This window comes from Elgaria multicarinata, chromosome 3 (assembly GCF_023053635.1).
Source record: "Elgaria multicarinata webbii isolate HBS135686 ecotype San Diego chromosome 3, rElgMul1.1.pri, whole genome shotgun sequence".
Classification (NCBI taxonomy): domain Eukaryota; kingdom Metazoa; phylum Chordata; class Lepidosauria; order Squamata; family Anguidae; genus Elgaria; species Elgaria multicarinata.
In genome coordinates, this window is record NC_086173.1 from 5306118 (window position 1) to 5322229 (window position 16112).

The 16112-nt window shown below is 47.7% G+C and overlaps 1 protein-coding gene across 1 annotated transcript in view; it reads right to left on the reverse strand.

The window, feature by feature from the left end:
* SYP (synaptophysin) overlaps positions 1 to 10940 on the reverse strand; it is a 28396-nt gene extending 17456 nt beyond the window's left edge. Inside the window, exons 1-2 of the mRNA XM_063119131.1 lie at positions 10877 to 10940; positions 2890 to 2955 (exon numbers count right to left, since the gene is read on the reverse strand). Of these exons, the coding sequence (XP_062975201.1) occupies positions 2890 to 2955; positions 10877 to 10894 (84 nt within the window). The 5' untranslated portion in view covers positions 10895 to 10940. The remainder of the gene's footprint in view (positions 1 to 2889; positions 2956 to 10876) is intronic.
* Positions 10941 to 16112: the final 5172 nt, after the last annotated feature.

Sequence of the window (16112 nt, forward strand, 5' to 3'; positions counted from 1 at the left end):
GGGGGAAGATGGACTCAGGTTTATCTTTTAGCAAATCTGTATCAGATGAGGCTAGGGTGACCATATTTGGGAAACCAAAAAAGAGGACACCTAGTGTGTGTGTGGGGAAGCAGCTTTCTGAGTCCTGCAGAAAGTACGTGATTCCCCCGCCACTTTAAAGAACCCGATTGGAGTGGAGGAGGGGAAAGGATTTCATTCTGCACCACCACCATCCACTCCAATTGGGGCCTTTTCTATAATGTCCACGAATGACCCACTTTCCCCTTTAAGACCTCAATTGGAGCTCGGGGTGGGGGAATGATGATGCTAATGGCAGCCTTAAAGAGGAAGGTGTGTCATTCCAGGACATTATTGAAAATTATAGAAAATCCCCCCTGACACCATGGAAAGAACAAAAACCAGGACAAATCCGGGGAAATCCAGACAGTTGGTCACCCTAGATGAGGCCAGGGACTGCAGCTGTATTGGGATCTATAATCACCTTAGGCCTGTTCAATAAAAACATCTGAAATTATTCTAGACCTGGTTGTTTGGTATCTAAAATGGCTGCCTCTTATATGACAATTGCTCCATATTGTACTAGAGAGGGGTTTGGACTCCTGTTGTTGTGGCTAAGAAAATGTTGCAGATCATTACAGTATTGTTGTTTGCATTAATCTAATACCAGATGGGTTGAGGCTCCCGGATCAGAACCATCACTAAAAGATGCTTCTAGGGTCTATTTTAAGGCAGATCAGATACTCTGCAACATGCGTGAAGCCGGATTCGAAGGTCCACTGTGCATAGCAAAAAAAAAAAAGCTGATCAGTCTGTGCACAAAATCTATCATACCAGTGCAAGGTCACACCAGCACAACAACATCCCGAGGAAGTTGGCTACCTTACTATGAGGCAAGGCGAGGCTCCGGGCTCAGGCCCTACTCCCGCGCTCTTCAACAACTTCCCTTCATTTCTGTGAAACAGAGCCCACAGTTTAGTGAGTTCTGCTTTCTGTCAATTAGGGAGAAGCATTTCAATTTTCCACCTCAAGCACCAAAGTGTTCCTGCTCCTCCCAACTTTTCGAAGTGTTGCTTCCATGACCATTTGCTTCCAGTTTAATGATACTTTGCTCTACTTGTGATTCCTAATGAGAATTTGGCTTACTGGGCCACCCCATTTGTGTGATGAGGGCTGTGTGGTGCAGTGGTTACAAGGTCAGACTAGAACTGGGGAGGCCCAGGCCTAAATTTTCACTCAGCCATGACATGCTCATTGGATGCCCTTGGGCCAGTCATTCCCTGTCGCCTACCTCACAAGGTGGTTGTGGATATAAAATTGGAGGCAGGAGTGGAGAACCCTGTAGACTGCCTTTTGCCCCTTGGAGAAAAGGTGGGATAGAAATGTAATAAATAAATGTTGAGCACAGGACGACATCTATCAGGAACATCTCTTGCACAAGCCTCATTGAAATGAATAGGATGATTGCGACAGCAAACTTTGGTCTCTATGGGAATTGTGCAAGAGAGGTCTCTTACAGTTTGTGCTCATGACGTTTTATCCCGTAATACTTACACAGTTCTTTGAAAAAACAACACAACAGAAGGTGTGCCAATATCCCCCCTCCTTATTTTTTTCCAGTGAGCCTGGTAACGTAACTTAACGTCACCCCACTTTCTGTGGATAAGGGACCTTATTTCTTCAAATTATGGAGTTTATCATTGTTCTTGTCCTTTCTGGTAGGAAAAATAGTTCTGGAGAAAAAAAATAATGGCCTGGAACTGCTCCAGGACAGGCATGTAAGAAAGAATGAAGAAAAATTCAACACACATTCTGGGGACCTGGATTTGTTCAGAGCCATGATGGTAAAAAGGGAATCTAGATAGGCCATTGGTTAGTTAGGAGAAGCTTTGCATCTTGAAGGGGTCAGAGGGGAGTTCCTGTACGTCAGCCTTTCCCAGCTGAGGGGCCCCAGGTGTTGTTGGATTGCAACTGTGCATGAAGGGGAGGTGAGTGCGGGTGATGGGAATTGCCCTTCTGCTGACACAACGTAGAAGGAGAGGCTTTTCCGTGCCTCTCGCTAGGTTGCTATGGTCACAGCGATCGCGACATGGAAGGATTTCCAGCTGATGGGGAAAACAACAGCCCGGCTTGCTCTTGGGCCTTTCAAAGCGGCTCGACCCATAGGACTCAGACAGGGAAGCCTCCAAGGGTTGCAGATTGGGCAAGGATGAGGAGCTGGTTTTAAAAGAATGACCCAGAGTTCCCCAGCCGGCCCTTTGATGACGAAGCCACAAGCTGCACCTCCTCCTCTCTCCCACCGCTGCTGGGAGAGGACAGGGCAGCGTGGTGTGAGGGAGGGACACTTTAAGCAGCTACATCCTTCTCCCCAGGGCTGGGGAGTAGAATCAGGGTGGCCAGGTGCAAAAGAGGACGGGGCTCTTGAATCTTTAACAGTTTTACGTAGAGGAAGGGACATCGGAAGCTGCCTTAGACGAAGTCTGGTCCTTGGTCCATTTAGCCCAGTGGTATCGACACTGACCGTAGAATCATAGAATAGTAGAGTTGGAAGGGGCCTATAAGGCCATCAAGTCCACCCCACCCACCCGCTCAGTGCAGGAGTAGCTCTCCAGCAGTAGCTCTCCAGAGATTCAGGCAGGAGTTTTCCCAGCCCTACCCTGGAGATGCTAGGGATGGAACCTGAGACCTTCCGTATGCAAAGCAGGTAGGCTACCCGCTCGGCCACGGCCCCTACCTGTGAAGCTGCATCTTCTACACACATATTAAAGGTGCAGGAGCCCCACCCTCTTTTGCATCAGGCCAGCCTAAGCAGAACGGTTCGCATGGATGGTCACTTTCCCTGCCTGGTTTTGTCCTAGACAGAAGGTGGCTCTGCTGGGGTCTTGGACTCACCCATTCTAGCAACTTTACAAAGCCCAGAGGCTCTTTGAAGACCCGGAACTGCCCAACGGCCACAAGCTGCGAAGAGAGAAAGAAATTTGGGTTAGACATTCCTGGATCTGACTGAACATGCAGTGAGTCACACCATCTGACCTAATCCCATGCAGTGGCGGCTGGTGACTCCGCTGGCAATGGGGCGGCGAATCCGCTCCAGGTTTCAGTCAGAACCACTCAGACCGCTAAAGGAGCTATCCAAGGTGCCAGTGCCTTCCGAGTTTTGATTGGTTCTAACTGAAATCCAGAGCAGATTACCGCAGCACTGCCATCAGAGCCCCCAGCCTCCACTGGACCCATGTACACTGGACCCTTGAGGTCTTTTAATTGGAGTTGTTGAGGATTGAACCTGGAATGGAATAGGTGCAAAGCATGTGCACTACCACTCAGCTCTGGGGCGGGGGGGCTTCATTGAACCCCAATTCCCTTTTTGGAGGTGTGAAGACAACAGAAAACCGTTTCCAGCTGGATTTCCCAGTCTCTTCCTCTGCTCCAATCAATTGGTCCCTTTTCCAGAGGGCTGGATCCGAGGGGTTTTCAAAGTCTAGATAGGCTGAAGAGCAGAGGAGATCGCTTGAAGGCCTACATCAGCATGCCCAGCCCCAGTGAGTCTGACTGCAACTCCCATCATCCCCAGCAAGTGTCCATGATGGAATGGGAATGGTAGGGGCGGTAGTCCAACACCTCTGGAGGGTGTCGCTTTTGGGGAAGGCTGACCTACGCCAAGCACACGATAATTACCTCTGTTTGATTCTTCAGGAAAATGGAATTTTCCTCCAGGAGTCACACAAGGGATTGGGTGGGCACAGAGCTGCTGGAGCGCAATAAAGTTCTACCCCGGCCCACAAGGCAACACTTCCCATCACCTGGAAGTCCTGACTTACACAGGACAATGTACTTACCCATTTGTTTAATTTTCTGCGCTGCCCTTCTACCCTAATGACACACACAGACCCAGAACCTTTTATTAGCTTTCATAATGAAAGCCAATAAAAGAACAGCAGTAAAAACGGAGAGAGTACAAACAACTAGACAGCAAAGATGTATAACTTAGACATTCCTGAACCCTATGTTAAGGCATCCTAGCGTGTGCTGTGAAATAAGTATATTAAATAATGAAAGCCTGCTCTGAGGCTCAAATACCAGCCCACAGAGGAGGCAACCTTTACACCCTCACTGTTCTGGGATTTTTATCCTTTCTTTCCTTCACTAGAGGGAGGGATTAATTACCCCCCACATTCTTTGCATTGGGCACTCCCTAGCAGCAGAGATCCAGTGGATTTACCTGCTCTCTGAGAACGCTCCCTTTGGCATACCTGTATGAGTCTCTGTTCTGGGCCTGCCTGCTTCCAGTGACTCATGCAGAAATCCTGGAGGGCAGGCTCCTCCTGCAACATGTTCTAAAATCAAACCTGTTTCAGGCGTAAGAAAGAAATGTGCCTCTAGTTTTCATTGTTTTCATTTTAGCTATTAGAAGTTTGGGGAAATACTTTTCTAAACAAACACTCTCAAAGGCTCCATCATGGCATAATGCCCCCCCACCCCCGGCCAAGTCTCCCAAAGGTCAGGAGAGGCTGAACTCGCCCAGTACCCTCTATTTCACCTGGCAATAGAGTTACCTCCAGGGTCAAGCCTTAGACGTCTTTTTTCCCCTGCCGGGGTGGGGGTGGGGAAGCTTGGCTTCATTCAGCTGAACTCCAGAGGAGGGGGAGGAGGGGGGGGCGGAGAGAGTAAGAGGGAAAGAGAGAGAATAGACCAACATGGGCAAAAGGTAGATCTGGATTTACTGGTAGATCTCTGGGTAATATGCAGAAGATCAGCAAGGGTTTCTAATTCACCATTATTTAACAAAATAGCTGCTTCAAAATGATTCTCTCTCCCCCCCACCCCGCCATCCTTCCAGCACTGAAATCAAGAAAGCATGGAGACTTTAACAGTGATTTTTAATACTTTTGTATGTAAATTGCTAAGAGATTTTTTTTTTTTTGGTATATATTAAGGAGCGTGCAAGTATTGCAACTAACTAACCATCCAATCAGTTCTTGTGTGGAAGGATTGGGGGCTCCATTCCATTCTGGGACTCAAAACCAACTCCTGGGCTCTGAATTCTTTCATTCTAAGTGTGCGTCTTTTGCACCAGGCTCCAGCTGGTGGATCTTGGGGTGCTACTAAAAAAGCCAATAGATCATGCAAGCCTGAAGTCTGCCCACCTGCGCTGTACATGACATGTCTGTGTGCCTTCCTTACCATGGCCTGTGGCAGAGGGCAGCGAGGCAGAGTATTTGCCGGCCACCCCTGCTGCATACTACTCTGACTTCACACGTGCAGCTGGACAAAGCTAGAAGCGGCATGACAGAACGGACCCCTTGCGAATCAAAGGTGGTGCGCTCAGGCTGCCTTGCCTGAGGGTCTCCAAAACTCCTGGGAGGCAACTCAGGAGCCTTGCAAACATACATTACCCCAATGCCCTGTCATTCTTCCCCAGCACTGCAACCTGTCATTTCCCTAATGTATCACATCTTAATTGCATCACACACACCCCACTTCACGCCCAGACTCAAACACAGTAATATCCTCCTTTGCAAGGCAATAACTTGAGTTGCTAACCTGGAGTCAGCCTTTTATTGATCTGACCAGTAAGGCCAGGTTCTTTCAGGTAACCAGTACTGGTGTCTAAAGAAAATCAAATAATTCTCTGATCTGCCCCTGGTTTGATTGGCCCCTTTCCCATCAGAATTGATCCTATAGGTAGTGTCCAATGTTAGCCCTACTTACAGCAGACCCATTGAAATGAATGGGATGTAAGTGAGACTCATATTAGATACAGCCTGATGATTCCCATCAGGTACCTGCAGGGCAGGGTTGCAGGGCTTCTTTTAGCCAGAGGGGCCGGATTCCATTTTGGGGAAGCTTTTTGGCAGGCTGTATTGAATGCCAAAGGGGCAGGGCCAAAAATACCTGAAAGACCAGCATATATTAGCATAAAGCTCTTACTGCCCATTACAAAACCTCAGGAGAGGTCATCTCAACCTTTTAGGGAGGGGAAACTGCCCCAAAGCTGTGAAACCACAATATGATTGGTGGCTGGGGGAAAGGGGCGGAGCCAAGGAGAGGGGGAGGGGCCTTCTGGGGAATCCTCGCCGAATTGGGAATCCCAGAGGTAGGATGACCCTATGAAAAGGAAGACAGGGCTCCTGTATCTTTAACAGTCGCATAGAAAAGGGAATTTCAGCAGGTATCATTTGTATATATGGAGAACCTGGTGAAATTCCCTCTTCATCACAACAGTTAAAGGTGCAGGAGCTATACTAGAGTGACCAGATTTAAAAGAGGGCAGGCACCTCCAGCTTAAACTGCTGTGATGAAGAAGAAATTTCACCAGGTTCTCCATATATACAAAGGACCCCTGCTGAAATTCCCTTTTCAATACAACTGTTAAAGATACAGAAGCCCTGTCCTCTTTTTCATATGGTCACCCTACCAGAGGGCTAAATTTACCCCCTGGGCCTTAGGTTCTGCATCCCTACTCCAGGGTTAGTCCAATTTGTTGGGATTTTGCCTCGACTGTACCTGATCAGGGAACCGGTATCTTGATTAATCCCCACCGCCCCACATTTACCATCCTCAAAATTAAGGCCACCAGAAAAGTTACTCATCAGCCCAAACGCATTGTGTCCACAAGCCCCTCCCCCATGGCTTTGCGTTCACAGGCACCACGGCTTCCTCTTATCAGCACAGCCCAACCCCCAGGATCAAAGAACTCGCAGGCCAAGATGCAGTGTAAATGTTGCACCCTGCAAATTACAGTGCCAGCCAGGATCCTTTTAGAATATTGCCACTGAACTGGACGGCTTAGAGAAATATTTCCACTCAAAAACCACAAAAGTAATGCATGATACACTCTCAAATGCGAAGCTTCTCTTGATGCCTTTGCTCCTACAGTACAACTCATAAACTCTACAAAAGAAAGAAGAGAGAGAAAGCAGTGATCAGGTAACTTGTAAGACACATAAGTCCTTCCTATGTCGCACAACACAAAACAAATGCTGAAACCTATAAACTATCAACAAGTAGATAATACGTAGCATTTTAGGTGTTCAAAGTGCTTCAGGGATATTATCTCAGAAACCTTTCCAACAACCCTATAAGGTAGGCCAGTACTGTTATGCCCATATTGCAGAACTGGGCTGTAGAATAGTGACTTGGCTAAGGACCGTGTAAGATAATGTCTAAGGTATGATTCAAACCAAGGTTCACACTTCACAGTTTAATCCCATACATGTTTACTTGGAAGTCCGTCCCACTATTGTAGGGTGACCCTATGAAAAGGAGGACAGGGCTCCCGTATCTTTAACAGGTGCATAGAAAAGGGAATTTCAGCAGGTGTCATTTGTATATGCAGAGAGCCTGGTGAAATTCCCTCTTCATCACAACAGTTAAAGGTGCAGGAGCTATATTAAAGTGGCCAGATTTAAAAGAGGACAGGGTACCTGCAGCTTTAACTGCTGTGATGAAGAGGAAATTTCCCCCAGGTTCCCCATATATACAAATGACACCTGCTGAAATTCCCTTTTCAATACAACTGTTAAAGATACAGGAGCCCTGTCCTCTTTTTCATAGGGTCACCCTACACTATTGGGCTTAGTCATCGATATGTGTGCCTTGGTTCACAGTCCTACGCAGTGTTGTAGCCTGAGACATTTTGACTCAATATCCATTTACAACAGCAAACACACACACACACACACAGAGAGCTCCTTCTTCATAAATGGCCATGGCCTGCACACCCCAACAGAAGGAGAGAAAAAACTCACAACAGCAACAATGCCATTTGTTGGTGCCACAACAACTCGTTTCTCAGTCTCCACCCACAAACCCCGTCGTCATCATCACCAACACCCGCTACAAAGTCAGGGACATCCATTGCACCACGTTTCTCATCCTTGCACTGATACACACAATTGAAAGCCCCATCCCAGTTATGACACACACATCCTTGGTTTGCACACTCACACGGAAGCAATGCGACACCACTGCCTACGCACATCATCCAAGACCCAAACCGTCCTCCAGCCATCAGGCATTTTCCCCCTGCATCACAGAGTGAAACCTCTCTCTGGTTCACCAGCAATCCACAATCCCACACCTGCACAAAAACATGCCTCAACACGAACAAAAACATTTCCCCTCCCCTCCCCGCTCCCCAGTTCCTGGGTGCCATCAGAAACATAGCTGAGCCTCCCTACTTTACTTATAAGCATGCACTGAAAACGCAATGCATTCAGAAATGTGACCAGTAGCTCCTTCACCCCAAAGACATGAACAAAGCACAGCCATGAGTCTCTGGAACCGTGACACCCCAAGTGGACTTCCTGAGTTATCTCTATGGCTGGGCCAGCTTTGCACTCAGGCATCTGGCCGTAAACACTCCTTTGGAGGCAAGAGACAATGCCACATCTCAGATCTCATAGTCCAAACCACTGCAGACATCCTATACATGTTTACTCAGAAGGAAGCCCCACTGAGTCCAGTGGTACTCACTCCCAGGAAAGTGTATCTAGACTGGCAGCCTGAGATGCGATTGGGGGGTGGAGGGGAATCAATCAAAACCAGCAGTCGCAGAATCAGAGATGGTTTACCCAGAAACTCACAAACCTCTTTTGGCATTAACTGAAATGTCATTTAGAAACACACACACACACCTCTTGTTATTTACTGGAATTTCTAAATGGGATTGCACACTTAGGCTGCAATTCTACACACACTTCCATGGGAGTAAGTCCAATTGAATTCATTGGGGCTTACTTCTGAGTAGCCATGAATAGGAATAAGCTATGAGAAACAATGGAAAAGGATTCCCTGGCATATCCTCAAATTCTTTCCCCTTCTCCTTGCCACAACGGCTGAAAAGAGTCTTCACACCTCTCCTAACACAAGAAACAGCTAAAACTCCACACGACTCTTCACTTCTGAACTCTCTCTCTCTCTGTCTCCTCTCCCAGATCCTGCCCTGATCGAACAGCCCTGCAGTTGCACTCAAGACATTCCAGGCCTCCATGGGCTCCCCTCTACGTTCACTCTGCTTTCTTCGGATCATCCTCATAAACCAACGAATTTCTGGGTGTTCAATCGGAAAATTGTTCCACCTTCCCGGAACATTCATTCCATCACTTGCGCTAAAATTATACGACATTGCACCTCCGCCTCCAGGCCAGCTGCTGGATTGGATTAGAAGAAGGAGGGGGGGAAAAACCTCCAAAAGCAACACCCCACCCCCTACAAATCCCTCCCCCCCCTTCATTATGTACCCTGCAGCAATTGCTCAAGGGAACAGAGATTAGAAGATGCCCCAAGATGCGTCTCCTCTTTGCCAGCCTTCCAGTTCCTATAGCATGTGACCGCTGGGCTGCATCCCCCCCCTAGACCTATTTATTTACTGACAGTGCTTCCTCCCCATCACTTTCCTGCTGTAGAGGCTGGATAAGAAAATAAAATATTTCCTACCCACAATTCACTCCCCAATATCCCTCGCTCTGTTCCCCTTTCCTCTCAATGCCTTGGAGTTATTCTGCGGCCATATTGATGCTTTCTGCCACCATCTGCTGCCTGCAATCCAGGGGAGCAATTCTGCCCGAACCCTCCCCATTTTCACATCACCCGCAGCCTGTTCCTTGCCTGGCAGCCCCAATTTGGATGGGAAAAGGCTGCCATTCGCCTGGTGTTTCAATCCTGCCTCCGCCCCCCCCCCCCGAATCACTTTTCTACTGCAAAAGGGGGGGGGAATATAATCATGTGCAAATCAGCTCCTTTTCCCACATCACCTTCTTTCAATACACCTGATCCTTCGGCGTTTCTTTTTTCTCAGCTCCCCCCCCCCCAAGTGACTACGGCATAAACAGCTGTAGCTCTGCCAATCCTCTCCCTCCCCAGTTCCTAGTTGCTGTTATAACTAATCCCACCCCCTTCAATATTGGATCATCCCCCCCCCCCCCATACATACACACACTGCCAGCATGGGATTATTATTGACAAATATCAGGGCAGGGGTATCCATTGCTCGCTCTCTCTCTCTCTCTCCCCCCCCCTCCCCTGTTTACTGTCGTTCAGCTCGTGAATTGCGCCCGTCTCTCCCTCTCCACGTTCTAAACAACCTGCCCCCCCCCTCCACGCTCTCCTCCAGCGTCCTTTGGCTCCCCCCAAAATAACGCCAGCCAACATTGCGTCGCTTTACTGCATTGCCCCAGCCATTTTGGCCGGTGCACACCCGGACGGTTTCCCTCCCCACCTCCCCCCGGATCTGCTGCAATGACTACAGGCGGAATATTCTAGCTCGACGCCACCGCCACCCGCCGCTCATGTGCGGGGAGATCGATTAGATTCCCCTCCGTGAAGCCTGTTGCGAAGGAAGGCGGGTGGTTGGGATTATGGGGGTCCCCCTCCAACCATCTCGCCCTGTAAATAATAATAATAATAATAATAATAATAATAATAATAATAATAATAATAATAATAATGATGGATCTGCCGCTCAATAGCACCCCCTTCAATGTCTTTCATTGCAGCGATTCCACAGCTACCTCTCTCTCCCCCCCCCCACGCCCCCCCCCCCAGCGAGCAAGGGCTCAGTGTATTGGCAGCAAATCGCTGCAGTGGGAAATGCGATGGGATCCTCATCCAGCCCCCCCCCACTCCCCCCCCCCAACTCCACTATCTGCAAAAAAACAAACCCCGGGGCTCGGGCTCGCCCCACCGATTTTGCTGCCCCCGTTCCGTGCAGGGAGGCGGACGCGGCATCTCGCTGTGCCTGGGGAGAGGGTTACGGGGTGGGGGGTGGGGGGGGAACGGAGCAGGCTCAGCGGGCGGCGTCCCCGGGGCCGGGGCACGGGAGCCGCTGCCCGCGGGGCGATGGGGAGCTGTCCGTGGTGTTGAAATCATCCGCGCTTACCTGATTGACGACTTCCATCTTTGCTTGGGGAAACCGAGGGCGACGCAGCAGAGCGCAGGGGAGGTTGGGGCTGGCGCGGGGGAGGAGAGCTTTATCTGGAACAGCCCTGAGGGAGGGGCGAAGGGCCGGGTGCGGAGGGAGGGGAGGCGGGGGGGGCGGGGGAAGAGCAGAAGAGCCGGGAGGGGGTGACGTCAGAGGGGCTGGCACGCGAAGCCAAAAGCGCAGCCATGTCCTTCCCTGGCGCAAGGGAGGATAACGTTGGAATGGGAAATGGAGGTTGAGGCTGGTGGCGTTCCAGCCAACCCTTTATCGCGTTTTAAGGGATGTCCATATCATGGGACCTCTGGCCATGTTCAGCAGAGCACCTGGATGGATGGATGGATGGATGGCTTTACATAGCTCCATCAGACAGAGAGGGAATATTGTACATTCTCGTCCTCTCCTTATTGTTTTATTATGATTTTATTAGAATGTAAGCCTATGCGGCAGGGTCTTGCTATTTATTGTTTTACTCTATACAGCACCATGTACTATATAAATAAATAAATAATAATAATAATAATAATAATAATAATAATAATAATAATACATGGTAACCAAAGTGAGACAGGCCATTGCCCAGAGGGGCTTGCAATAGAGGGAGGGGGAGGAAGATGGTGGGAAGGCCAGGAAAAGAACATTGAGGGCACGAGCCTCCTCGGCATGTTTAGAATAGATAGCAAAAAAAAAAAAAAAAAAAAAAAGTCTTACAACTACCAGCATTCCCAAGCGGGCTGAGGAATGCTGGGAGTTGTAGGCAGCAGTTTCTGCAGCTGAAACTCTCCCCACGGCCTGAGTTCAATCCCAGCGGAAGCTGGTTTCAGGCAGCTGGCTATGCCCCCTTCCCCTGGCCCCAACTATGCGTCATTTGGGGGGTTCCCAGCATTTATACTCTTTCCCCCCTCCTAAATGGTTGGAACAGGCAGCCGGCTCAGGTCGACTCAGCCTTCCATCCTCCCGAGGTGGGTAAAATGAGTACCCAGTTAGCTGGGGGAAAGGTAATAACGGCCGGGGAAGGCAACAGCAAACCACCCCGCTATAAGGCCTGCCAAGAAAACTTCAGCGAAAGCTGGCGTCCCTCCAAGAGTCAGCAATGACTCAGTGCTTGCACGAGAGGTTCCTTTCCTTTCCAAACATGCAGAGGATCGCGCCCTTCGTTTCTGTAGGAGATAAATACTCACAGGCTATAAGAAACCGTTAGAAATCTAGCTTTCGATATTTCGTTATTTATTTATTGTTCATGTATCCATTTATTTGTTATGGCAAAGTTCTGTGCATGTTTAGAAAGAAAGTAAGAAATAACAGGTGTGAGTAGCAGGATGGTTCGTGGTTTGCCAATTTAAAAGGTGCCAACGCTAGAAGTAGCGCCCTTCCACCATCCATCCATCATAGCTTCTAGTCTTGTCACAAGGGAGAGGAACATATATGGCCATTGGATCTAGGACAGCTGCTTACAGGTTGGAAATGCGCCACCAAACAAGAAAAGAGAGGAAATGCATCACCAAACAAGAGGACAAAAGTGGGCTCATATTTGCATAAAACTTAGATGTGCTAATTTATGCCAGTTTAGAAATAATTAGCATACTTGTAGTATATTTGTGACTGAAGCTGGTGTTTTATACCAAAATAAAACCTGACCATGTTACTCCACTTCTAAAATCTCTTCATTGGCTTCCAATTCACTTCAGAATCCAATATAAACTTCTCCTGTCGACCTTCAAAGCTTTTCACGGCCTAGCTCCTGCCTATCTCTCCTCTCTCATCTCACACTATTGCCCCGCTCGTGCTCTTCGCTCCTCTGATGCCATGTTTCTCGCCTGCCCAAGGGCCTCTACTTCCCTTGCTCGGCTTCGTCCATTTTCCTCTGCTGCCCCTTACGCCTGGAACGCTCTTCCAGAACATCTGAGATCCACAAGTTCAATCGCAGCTTTTAAAGCTCAGCTAAAAACTTTTCTTTTTCCTAAAGCCTTTAAAACTTGATGTTGCTTGGACTTTATACTGTTAGTTCTACCCCACCCTGTGCCTGTTTACCCTACCCAGTGCTTGTTTGCATTCTCTTCCCCTCCTTATTGTTTTACTATGGTTTTATTAGATTGTAAGCCTATGCGGCAGGGTCTTGCGATTTACTGTTTTACTCTGTACAGCACCATGTACATTGATGGTGCTATATAAATAAATAAATAAATAAATAATAATAATAATAATAATAATAATAATAAAAATATTTCACTTGTTAAAATTATGTGTGTGTGTTTAAAATATTTTAAAGCTATAAAATTTAAAATTATAGAATAGAGAGATAGATTTAAACATTTTAAAAACTGGATGTGCTACTTGTGGTTGGACTGAAATAATTATTATAATTTAGTGCAGAAGTCTGTGTCCAAGCCAGGTGATCTGTGTGCCTGCCTGTGATGTTTGCTGTTTAGCTGCTGCTTGTCGTCCGTCACTGCCGCTGGTCCTCCAGTTATCTACCTGTGCTACTACTGGTCCTCCGCGGCCTGATCCACTGCGCCCACTCCACTGCTGTTGCTGCCAATCCTGCTGCTGTCTCCACTGCTTCTGCGCAGTTAGGGGGTCTTTGGGCACACTTTCCCAGCAAATCTTGTGAAAATGGCCCTGGTTGCTCCAGAGAAGTGTTGTTTTGGAGGAGGTCTCCAGGGGTTTCTGGGTGGTCTGCTCAGGCTATTTGCACCTACTCAGCGTGATTGAAGGATATAAAGGTCCTCTTTATATCCTTCGCGATATGAAGGTCCTTCACGATGAGTTTACTTTCGTGTTTGCTTGCTGCTGGTTAACTTCACTTTGGGGAAGACTGTCTTTGCTGTTCGTTCTGCAGATTTACATTGCAAGCTAAGCTGATTCCTTGCTAGATTGATGCCTTACTCTTATTCTGCAGTGTTGCTCAGTAGTATAATGTTCTTCCTGGGAGCACTGTAAAATAAACATGAAATCTTAACATTAAAATATAGAACACCACCACCCTTAAAATCAAATCAATTTCATTAAGTTATTAGCCAGACATTCCAAGGTGAACACAATGTGAGAGAATGGTCTCAGGATGCTGTAAATCAGCCTTCCTCAACCTGGGGCGCTCCAGATGTGTTGGACTGTATCTCCCAGAATGCCTCATCTAGAGTATTGCGTCCAGTTCTGGGCTCCACAATTCAAGAAGGACGCAGACAAGCTGGAGCGTGTTCAGAGGAGGGCGACCAGGATGATCAGGGGTCTGGAAACAAAGCCCTATGAAGAGAGACTGAAAGAACTGGGCATGTTTAGCATGGAGAAGAGAAGATTGAGGGGAGACATGAGAGCACTCTTCAAATACTTAAAAGGTTGTCACACAGAGGAGGGCCAGGATCTCTTCTCGATCCTCCCAGAGTGCAGGACACGGAATCACGGGCTCAAGTTAAAGGAAGCCAGATTCCGGCTGGACATCAGGAAAAACTTCCTGACTGTTAGAGCAGTGCGACGGTGGAATCAGCTACCTAGGGAGGTTGTGGGCTCTCCCACACTAGAGGCCTTCAAGAGGCAGGTGGACAACCCTCTGTCAGGGATGCTTTAGGGTGGATTCCTGCATTGAGCAGGGGGTTGGACTCGATGGCCTTGTAGGCCCCTTCCAACTCTGCTATTCTATGATTCTATGATTCTATGACATCTGGAGCGCCCCAGGTTGAGGAAGGCTGCTAAATGATTTTATTTATGAAAAGCTGGTTTTATTGATGATTTTATTGATGAAAATCATTTATGGCACCCTTCCTTAATCCTGGTGTCATGAGCATTGGGCTTTCTTATAATATGGGAGGGGGTTGTGGGGTGGGGGGTTATTCAACTATGGCTGAAGGCAAGCCCAACATCTCCCTTTCTTGCATATCAGAAAGGACATCAAAGGACAATGGGACTGCTGCCAGCTTCTCCTCTTGAGATTCCTCTGCTGCTAGATGGTACCCTATATTTATCTGTTGCAGGTCTGCTGCTTGCTAAGCAAGAAGTGAAACCTTACAGGTGTCAGCGGCTGTTCTTTGGAACACAACAGGGGAGATGTTTGCAATCTTACACGTACTGAGGAACAGCAGTTCTGTGTTATATGAAGTTTAATCAATTCCAGGTAGTACCCCCAAAGGGAGTGGCCGGGGGGGGGGGGATTTAACACTCACTATAGTTCAAATAGATGCTTAGACATGCACTCCAGTGACCTTAGGTTACACGCAAATAAACTTGGTTACAACCCTTCCAAGTCCACTGTGCTGCCTTCATTTCTCCCCTGGCTGCAACAGTAAGAGAGATGGGAAGGAGGGACACTCTCAAAAAGCAGGTTCTTTGGCTCCTCCATTCTGTGAACTTTTCCATTGCAGCTGGACATTACAAGAATTCTGTAAATTTGATAACTGGTGCTCTACATGAGGATTTTAATCTGCCACTTTGCCAAGGCTTCCATTTCCAAATTATTTGCAGGATTAAGATCGCCTGCTTTACACATGTTTTTTCCAGGGGTTTTCTTTCTCTTCCTTTCCTTATTTCCATCACACAAGCACTAGGTGGCACTATGGTAGAGCGGAATTGTGCAATTACACTAGGCTTTATCTCACCGTTCACAAATAATACCAGACCTTCTTCATTTGGGAAAAAAAAAACTCCACTAAAATGGTTGCAAAGCTTGGTAGAGGCTCTGAAGGATGACAAAATTGTGTAAAGGATCCACAAACTCCGTAAGTGAGAAATTATGAACACACAATTACGGCCTGGTGTAGAAAGGCCATGAGCCTCCATCTTCCTCCACATTTTTAATAAAATCTTTCTGGCTAAAGAGCAGGGTAAGGTTTTAAATAAATAACTAGTGTGGGTGTGGGTGTTCTACATGGTTATTTGACTACAGGAATTATAAACCTGAGACTGCTGACTTCACAAGTAGTCTTACAATAAGAAAGTGGCCCGATTTTGTGTGTTGTTTTGCAAACGGACAATGTAAACTGGTGCGCAAATGTGGATTCATAGTTTTGCACTGTGGGAACCCACTTTTCTTATAATAAGTCTAGCTTAACGTTAAACCCAGAGTGTCTGGATGGGTAGTTTTGGCTTAGCCCTGCATAGAACTGACAGTAGGATTGCTCCCTAGGACGATCAGTGTTGCAAAAATAACCAGTTGTCTAGGGAAAGGGTGGAATTTGCTTGGTTGGGGAGATGGGTTCATTCCCTT